Here is a 10,247-nt window from a genome sequence, read left to right as displayed (position 1 = left end):
AGGATTTTTCCAGCTATGGTGGCAGGCCTTTTTACACAGATCTACCTGTGGTGTTATTTTCAATGACAAATGTCGAGAGCGCAGTATTACAAGTCGGGATCGCATTTATATAATAGCCTACAGCATGCGGATCTCTTTGCTTGCGCGCCGATTTTTTCTGCTCGTGCACAAAACTTCTTGCACGCACCCTCAAATATAAGCCGCTTTAAGAGTGTGCAGATCTTCTTGTGTGCTCTCAAATAGACGCTGCTGATTCAGTGCGTTTATGTAAAGAGTATGTCTCCAGCATTTATTAGATTTGATAGGAATATTTATGAATGCTTCCAGTATTAATGCGTCCTGAAATAAAGTAAAACGGCTGTACGTCGTGTTTGCTGGCCTCAAGCATCACGCACCTGTCACAGTCAGTCAGTCAGTCAACACGTAACCTTAAAGGGTTAAACAAATGACGCACAGCACTACTATGGTTATAGAAAATGTTATAATTCACTTACCTTTTAATACGTTTAGGTGTGATTATCACCTGCTATTAAAACAATTAAATGTTTTTAATGAAGCTGTAATGTAGCCGTGGCGGGATGAATCTTGGCGTGGCGCCCCACCATGGAAGAATGAATGTAGCGGAAACCATGATATAGTGTGGGTAAATCAAAAATCATTACAGAAATTATGTGGACATTTAAACTAAAATATTATATATATTATATGTGTGTGTGTGTGTGTGTGTGAGAGAACGAGCGTGTTTGTGAGTATGAATGAGTGAGTGTGTGTGTGTGAATGAGTGAGCGTTTGTGTGTGTGTGTGTGCGTGTGTGTGCGTGTGTGTGTGTGTGTGTGTGTGTGTGTGTGTGTGTGTGTGTGAATGAGTGAGCGTTTGTGTGTGTGGTAATGAGTGAGTGGTTGTGAGCATGTGTATGTGACTGTGTGTGTATGTGAATAAGCAGGTTTGTGAGTTTGAATGAGTGTGTTTGAGAGTGTGAATGAATATTTTTAACTAAAATATTATATAAACATTATTAATAAATTTAATAACATAATAATAAATATAATTTTCACAATATTTAGTTATTTACCAAAACATTTTTACAATAACTCCATAAACAACATCATTACGTGAATTTAGTTTCTGATGCATCTTCAATAAAATGTCAGAAATCAATTATACCACATTATTTAACTTACAATATCTTTGTCTTTCCTGAATTTTTACCACAGCGGAATGAACCAATGGCGGGGGAAAAGGAGCTAATAATTTTACGGAGACACGGAAGGGACGTGATGGTGGGGAAAAAAATTGGTGGAAGAAAAAAAAACTGGGTGGGAGAAAAACACAGTGATGGGAAAACATATTTCTAAGGTTTTTGCGTTCCCTCGCAAAGATGTTTTGCGTTCTCTCGCAAAACTGTTTCTCCACTTCCTGTTCACTTCATTGATGTAAACACTCCCATATTTTACCATTATATCCCACTTTCATTAAAGCTGTGTGTCAATCGTCGCCTTTCATAAGCAACCTCTGAACCAGTGAATACATGTATAAGCGCAATTCAGATTTTTTTATTATAATGTGTTCAAAAGTGTCATGTTGGGGGCGTGTCCACAGCTCGCTGTTTTAGGGGCATGTTGCTTCATATGAAAATTTGTTTCAAATTCCCGCCCTACGTAACAAGGGGCGGAGCCAAGAGCTCCTGCTCTGTGTTTGCAACAGACAGGCAGACAGAGAGAAGCAAGCAGCATGAATGAGAGGACCAGCATTCAGCCGTACATGTACGCCTTGGACACAGACCAGGCAGAGAGTACACAATCATTTGTGTCTTTGTATAGTTTTACAGTCAACTGTGTGCTAGTTTAAAGTTCCGAGCTTGTACACCTAGACTAATAACAACGCACACTGAATTAACTTTGACTGTGGCACCGGATGTGCCGCTCAGAGCCGTGACACGGAACACCAGACATGGACATTCGCATGTTATTTAAAATGAAGCTATTCAGATGGAGCTCTGTGGCACGGCAGAAACATGAAGTGTCTCGGATCCTGGCTGGGCACCGCGGAGAGCCGCCGACTTGAAGCTCTGTTGTGTGTACCCTGATAGAAATCTATGTTTAGAATTCTAAAATGCATGGCGCTGCGCGTCGCCAAGCAGCGCTTCTGTTGTGCGACCTGCAGGCAAGTTCATTATTTTATTTCCATTGGAGCGACACTCACGTGAGGCAAAGGCGCTCGCACAGGGAGCTTCTGTGACCTCGAGAAATGCAAACGGCTGAAATTTAAGATAGACGCAATGAAAAGTACTAGTTTGCAAACCTACCTACAAACAAACTAAGTTACAAACAATAATTCCAATTACAGTGATCATGTGATGAATGCTGATCTTGTGTTGAGTCCAATGAGCCTTGCATCTAAAAATAGAGCAAGGGTGTTCCTTTAGTAGTGATGACATGCTGAAAATGGTGGACGTGAAACGACAAACTGAGGATTAGGTGATGCGTGCCTGTCAATCAATATTGGTGGGCGGGGGGACCGCACTCCTACATCAAGTTGCGGTTGATCTAAAAACCGATCCAATTGGTCCACTGTTTTTATGTTGTTAAATTGAAAAAAAAAAAGGACAGTGTGTGTGTGTATATCAGCCCAATATGACGGAGTCTGTCCAAACAGCTTGAAAAGTTGTGAAAAAAGTGATTTTTCACCATAGGTGCCCTTTAATGCATGTATGGCATCAACTAATCACAACAGACCAGCCATCTGACCATTCAGAGAAGAGTATAATCTCAGGAAGGCGGGGTTTGGAGGGACAGAAATCTTAAACCATCTTTTCTTTTGTTTGTTTGTTTGTCTGTCTGTCTGTTTGTTGTTGTAAGTTAATGCATATCAGAAAAGGAACTAGAGTATTTTAGTCTATTCAGTTAGCAAATAAAACATATTTGACCAAAAAAAAACAAAAGAAAATCTTGAACTGCATTAAGAGAGAAAAGATGCTGCAATGGATATTATGAGAAATCTGGTGTTTTTTGATCCTGGATGGATGTAAACCTACTGTCGGAGACATTCAAAACAAAACTTGGTCTCTTTAAAATATTATAACAGGGCATTTTAGGATCAGGAACTAAACTGCATTGCTTCAGTATCACAGTTTTAAGGATGCTGGGACCAGCGTGTGTGTGTTCATTGAATGTTTGTACTCACTGGCGACTCCTGATGCGAATCCGTACAGTAATCCTCCTCCTTCTGACTGCGTCTGTAACATGTGTGTGGCGGGAGGACATTTCTCCTGTCTGATGAAGTTATAGAGCAGCGTCTTCACCAGACGACTCGTCAGAGATAGACTAAAGAGACAGAAACACAAGAATGGAAAATCACTACAGGTGTTCAAATACAGGTGTGCTGCTGGTTATGCCAACCAAAACGACTGACTTCAAGTCGAAATGAAATCTAAAAACTTTGCTTGCATTGGCAGGCTAAAAGAAACTCATTCATTCATTTTTTTTTTTGGCTTAGTCTCTTTATTAATCAGGAGTCGCCACAGAGGAATGAACCGCCAACTTATCCAACATACATTTTATGCAGAGGATGCACTTACAGATGCAACCCATCACTGGGAAACACCCATATACATTCATTCACACACATAAACTACGGACTATTTAGCTTACCCAATTCACCTATAGCGCATGTCTTTGGACTTGTGGGGGAAGCTAAAAGAAATGTTATAATAAAATATTATATAGCAAAATAAATAAATAAAATAAATTAAAATGCACAAATAAAGCCGAGAGCAGTAATAGTCCAGTAGGAAAGCCGATCGCCATCTATCACGACTACAGTCCAGAGGTTCTGGAGCAGCGTGTGCAATATCATGGGGTGATGGCGGAGCTTTATAATTTAGGATTTAAACCTTTCCTTCTTTTCCCTGCAAGATTGAGGACTGTGATCAGGGAAGGTGAACAAAAGTTCCTTCCGTCAGTGGAGGAGGCCAAGAACTTCTTAGCAATGCACCATAGAGCCTCTTAAAAAGCTATGAGGATTGCGTCACTCGTGTTATCTCTCTAGGTGATTGCCTTCACTTTCGTCAATTGGTGAAGTTTGTTCCTCGCCGCTGTAGTCACCGGCTTGCTTGGTTTTGAGACTCGATGGATTTGCTCTTCAGTGTTTGGACTTTCAGCAGTGAAAATTAAACCACACTGAACTGAACTGAACTCTGAAAACTGGACTGACACAGTTTTAGTTTACTAGAACTTCTATGTTCAGCTGCTTAGTTAGCAACAGTTAACCAAGTTAACTAGGTTAACAGTTAGCAGCAGAGCATATTTGCTTTACAACATCAAACTTTTATTTCCTGATTTTAGGGTTATTTTCTTTTCTTTTCAATCTTTTTTGAAGGATGGTTCATAATTGAACTGTTATAGTTGGAGTCTAGGGGAAATATTCAGCCATATGGTTCCTCCATTGCTGCGGTTTTTTTTTTTTTTTGGCTGTGTACATGGAAAAATGGTCAACTAAAAAATAAAAATCATAAACTGAATGTTTTAATAAAATTCAATAATAATGATAAACAGTCCACAGATTTTAAATAATATAATAAATAAATAATAGTAGCCATGATTGCATGCTTCAAGCAAAAATCACACGTCTTTAAATTATCGATATATTCAATTTACATTTTTTAGTTTTATTGAAATCTGTCATTTCTTTTATTCCAAAAATACACCTATTTTATGTACATTTATTTAGTTATTTTTACAACTAACTAGCTAACTTCACAAAATGTTATTTGAAAACAATTTCTATATATATATATATGTGTGTATGTGTATATATTACTTCAAACTCGTGATCGTGTCTGCAACTAGTACACAGTCAGTCTGTTCATTCACAAACTATGCGTGATGTGAAAGTCTCTCTATGTGTATTTTTGTGTGAACTATTTAATATATCTGCATAGTTGTCCAAAATGTCCAGTGAGTGTTTTATAAGAGACGCGCGCCCATACAGGTGGATCTAGAGAGACTCAATGATGTTTCTGCCGTAGCTGTTCACTGTTCCTGTCAGCGATCTCCCAATAATATCCATCTGCAAACTCAACCGCCATCAGATCAATGCATTAACAGATTTAGGGTGTTTTACTGTATTTAAACTACATTTAAATAAAATTATATATTTTTTAGAAAATGCTGATAATAGAAAATAATAGAAGGCACAACCAATGTATAATATATTTATATATTTATAAACAAATGTTTAAAATATATTTGGTAATAAATAAAGGTTAAAAATCTAAAAAAAGGAGGCGTGTTGAGGCGCGTTGCTATTTTGAGGAACTTAAATAGAAGGTTCAAATAGATCAGATCAAAGCCGGTCTATTGTCCAGCGCAGAGCGCATTAGTTGTGCGCCTGCTTCCACATTGCTTAATACAGGGTGTACAGCAATACGCAAACATCTTTACAAATGAAAAATTATTAAAATATTAAGGATATATATAGGATATAAGGATATATATAGGATATAAGGATATATATAGGATATAAGGATATATATATATATATATATATATATATATATATATATATATATATATATATATATATATATATATACACTGGCGATCAAAATTAGAGAACAATTTATAAATAATTGAACAATTCTGAAATAATGTCATCTTCACTGCTCAACAGTTGAAGGAGTTTTTGTCCCATCTATACCATGCTACCAGAACACCTTTTCCACAAAAAAACTAAGGCATTTCAACAAAAAACATTATTTTGCAGAAAACACACTGATCAAAATTAGAGAACACTTTCAGATACCTCCCAGTTATTGGTGTTAATCTGGCACCTAGTGCTAATTTCCTTGATTATCTGTCAACCCCTGTTTAACTGGCAGCCTAACTATCAGTTTCACTGACTCTGCAAGATGGTGGGCCGTTCTAAAGTGACTGAAAGCCTCCGGCAGCAAGTTGTCCAGATGAAAGCAAAAGGGATGACCCTATCAGCCATAGCAAGACAAGCTGGTCATTCCAAATCTGTTATTTCAAGAATATTGAATCTTTACATCCTCACAAACTCATTCAAGTCCCCCAAGAAGGCTGGTCGTCCACGGAGGACAAATACAAGAGAGGACAGGATACTGCGGAGGATCTCAATGGCCAATCGTTTCCACACTGCAGCTGGAATTGCTCACCAGTTCAGCACTGAACAGGGTAAAGATCTATCTCGTCATACAGTGTCTCGACGTTTAAGAGCATTTGGACTGAAAGCCCACTCTGCAGTGACCAAACCTCTCATTAGCAGGAAGAATCAAAAGGCTAGACTAAGCTTTGCTGAGAAGCATGTTGTGTGGACAGAGGAGAACTAGTCCAAAGTTCACTTCAGTGATGAAAGCAAGTTTAATTTATTTGGGTCCGATGGGAAACATTATGTTCAGCGAAAAACTGGAGAAAGACTGAACCCAAAGTGTGTAAAGAAGTCAGTGAAAAGTGGAGGAGGAAGTGTCATGGTTTGGGGTATGTTTTCTGCAGCAGGAGTTGGGCCTCTTATACAGCTACATGGCAGAGTGAATGCAAATGTTTATCAGAACCTTCTTCAACAACATATGGTTCCTTCCCTGCATTCATCACCCAATCAGCCCGCAGTATTCATGCAGGACAATGCTCCATGTCACACAGCAAAACGGGTAAAGCAGTTCCTTGAAACTGAAAACATTGAAATAATGACATGGCCTGCCCAGAGTCCTGATCTCAACCCAATAGAAAACCTCTGGAAAATCCTTGCCGACAAAGTTATGGCCAAGAAACAGTCACTGAACTGTGGAGGAGACTGGAAGAAGAGTGGGCCAAAATCACACCAGAGCAGTGTGAGAGACTAGTGCTGTCCTGTGGCCGCAGATGTGCTGAAGTCTTTCAGAGCAGAGGCCTGTACACTTCCTACTAATTGCTGACTGTTGTAACCTTCAGAAAAATTTGCTGTAATCTCTTTCCATGCTACAGTCATTGTTGTTCTCTAATTTTGATCAGTGTGTTTTCTGCAAAATAATGTTTTTTGTTGAAATGCCTTAGTTTTTTTGTGGAAAAGGTGTTCTGGTAGCATGGTATAGATGGGACAAAAACTCCTTCAACTGTTGAGCAGTGAAGATGACATTATTTCAGAATTGTTCAATTATTTATAAATTGTTCTCTAATTTTGATCGCCAGTGTATATATATATATATATATATATATATATATATATATATATATATATATAGGATATAATAAGGATATATAGCCTATAGGATAAAAATATAAAGGATGAAAATATTACAAAACATATAATTTTCTAGCCTATATAAATATAAAAACCATACTTTCGTGCCTTCTTCATCTCGGGGGGCTTTTTCAGTTTATTCATGACAATTAGCTTTTGTATAATGTTATTACTATTAGCAGTGTTATTTATTATATGCATATTTATATTTGTTTTATTAAAAACAAGCTTAGATTTGCCCACCTGTCAGGTTTTAGACCATATGGGGCACAGCATGTGTATTAGGATATAACTCAGGTTTTTGAGCACACTTCATTATTTTTGTTCATTTATTCATTTGCTGGAAATTAGAACTGAATTTAGAAATAGTTTTGAAACAAATCTTTGCGCTTAAAAAGGGAAATTAATTATTTATAGGCTAATGGATGTCTGTGCGTACAACACATTTCCCTATCCACGAGAGTGAAAGTGAAAGTAAAAGATGAGGCGGCTCATCTCTCATTCTCACGCTGTAATGTAATTAATAAATCCGTCTGGCGCAATGCAACTGAGTCTTAAAGGGAATGTGAGATGAGACTCTGATTGGTTTATTCTCAAAACACAACTATAACTCATTAAGAAAATAAGCTCAACCCTGTTAGACCATGCGCCACGGCAAAAGCGGATTTTTCCGTCCTTATATTACCAAACGTGGATTCTGGCACGCCCTTAATGCGTTTGCGCCCTGCGCTTTGCACTTTGCGTATGGATCGTCAAAATAGACCCCCAAGAGTTTCTGATTAAATGATGTTTCTAAAAGTTTCTAAAAAATGATGCAACGATGCACTTTAACCGTTCATTTGCACTTTAAAAAGTAAGAATATAAAAAAAATGCATGCACCACCGCTTATGTATCTAGACTTCCCCTCTTTCATATTGTCGCTTACAGTGTTTGCATCAGTCCTAAAGACACTGGCGAGGTTTGACGAGTGTTCATTAGCGAGCGCAGACATGCTAGCTCAGCTCAGAACTAACGAGGGAACTTTAAAAGCTCTCTCTCTCTCACTGGTGCGATGCAAACGAGCCCTCCGGGTGAACTCCAGACGAGAGCATCTGCTGAATTAATGAACAGCCTCATTTGCATATGAAATGGCAGCGCTTGACAGTCGTCCTTCTGTTAATGCCGGTCAGGGGGCCACAAAAATCACACCGGGACGAACTTCAGAAGAATCGTGCAGACAACAACTTTTTACTCGTGATCACTCTGGTTCTGGGGTTACAGAGTTTATGAAGCATGGCTGGAACAACTGGGAGGAATTTTACTCAGGTGTGTATTTGCACGAATCAATCGCTTTTTTACTGCAAATGTGTGAAAAGCTTAAAAAAATAGACCTTCCCTGGTTTCTAGGTTGTCTATGAAAGCTGGTAGATTGATTTTTATGGCATATGAATGCTTATAATGTTCAGGATAATGAATAAAGGGCCCTTCCGTACTGTAATCTCAACTAAAGCGCCATGCAAAAAAAAAAAAAAACAGTTTAAAAGTCTCTATAGTCTAGTCTACCTTGGCTCTAGAGGGACTATCTTGGTGTTGTTCTGGAGTCAGATCTGAATTTCAGTAATCATGTCAAAGCAGCAACTAAACCAGCATACTTATATCTCAAAAACATTGCAGGAATTAGATGCTTTGTTTCCAATGAAGACTTAGGCCCAATCCCAATTCCACCCCTTAACCTTTCCCCTAACCTCTACCCCTCGTTTTGCGCATTCACGTCAAGGAGTAGGGGTGCCCCAATAGGGTATATGCAGAGCTAGTGTGTTTCCCATACTGATAAACTTCCAGTGACCTGTTATTGTGAGTTTTTTCCCATTTTATACGATTCCTTTTACAGCATCGATGTTGTAATGTAATTAAAATACAAGCAGTTAAACAGACTTTGGCATTCATTTAGTTGCTCAAGTGTAAAACGAGAAAAAGAGCCGTTGCTCGCACGCGCCCGTCAGAATCGACAGGCTAGCGGAGAAGCTCCATTGAATATACTGGGGTAAAATAAATGCTCATATTACAAAGACATGGCGGGGGGAGATGTTATTTAATGCAGTGCTTCTTGTACAATCTGAGACCCACTTTATATCAGATATCACTCAGCCAGTGGAGATCGCTGATTTTTAAAGAAAACAGACCTTAAACGCGTCGATTTTGCATTGGCATACAATTGACTGGAAACGATTAACCCAGGTTACTGGCAAATTAAAAGTCCTATTAGCATGCTTCGGCATATACTCTATTGTCTTTAGCTAAGGGGAAGGGGCCCTTCGAACGAAGATTTTTCAGGACCACACTCGAAACCAAGAGGTAAGAAAATTTCTCAGAATACAGGATTGCTGAACCCGGAAGTCAGGAGATCCACAAATTAGTATTTTTTGTCATTATTATGAATATTTATGACAAACAAGCATGTTTTAATATATACATAACCGCGTTCATCTTTTACCATCATGCTAAAAAAAAAAAAAAAAAGCTAAAATAGAAACTGCTAAATTTCGAGATCTATAATCCATAATCACAACTCCTGTACAGCAGTCCCACAACATTTTGACACTCGAATAACCTGTCAGAAAAATCTAGTGGCTGAGAATGGGCTCAGTGTCTGCTATAATGTTAATGTTGTTTTGTGTGTTTACATAGATGAATATGGCCACTGTGTAAATGAACAGTACTGTTACGATCTTATTGCCACATTAGATCATTATGATGACCTAAATTATGCCTTCAGTGATTTCCTGAAGATAAATACCATAAAATAACACAACTGGAATAACTACAGCAGTCGCCATCGTCTGATCTCATATGAAGCAAGAGAGTGTGATGACAAATGATGACGTGTGCAGGTGCTGCAGTGCTGTCTCAATTCTTAGGGGTAAATTTTGAAGCCCTTCCCTTTAACCCTCGGTTGTAAGGGCCAAGGGGAAGGGGTAGGGGTAAAAAAAAAAAAGAATTGGGATTGGGCCTTAGAGAAACTTGTTCATGC

The 10,247-nt window shown here is 38.4% G+C and overlaps 1 protein-coding gene across 1 annotated transcript in view; it reads right to left on the bottom strand.

Annotated features, from left to right (window-relative positions):
• Nucleotides 1-10,247, bottom strand: part of dym (dymeclin) — a 150,333-nt gene that overhangs the window by 107,741 nt on the left and 32,345 nt on the right. The window contains exon 8 of the mRNA XM_056445876.1: nucleotides 3,184-3,323. Coding sequence (XP_056301851.1) covers nucleotides 3,184-3,323 — 140 coding nt within the window. The remainder of the gene's footprint in view (nucleotides 1-3,183; nucleotides 3,324-10,247) is intronic.

This window comes from Danio aesculapii, chromosome 21 (assembly GCF_903798145.1).
Source record: "Danio aesculapii chromosome 21, fDanAes4.1, whole genome shotgun sequence".
Lineage (NCBI taxonomy): Eukaryota > Metazoa > Chordata > Actinopteri > Cypriniformes > Danionidae > Danio > Danio aesculapii.
This window is presented reverse-complemented; position numbering and strand designations above follow the sequence as displayed.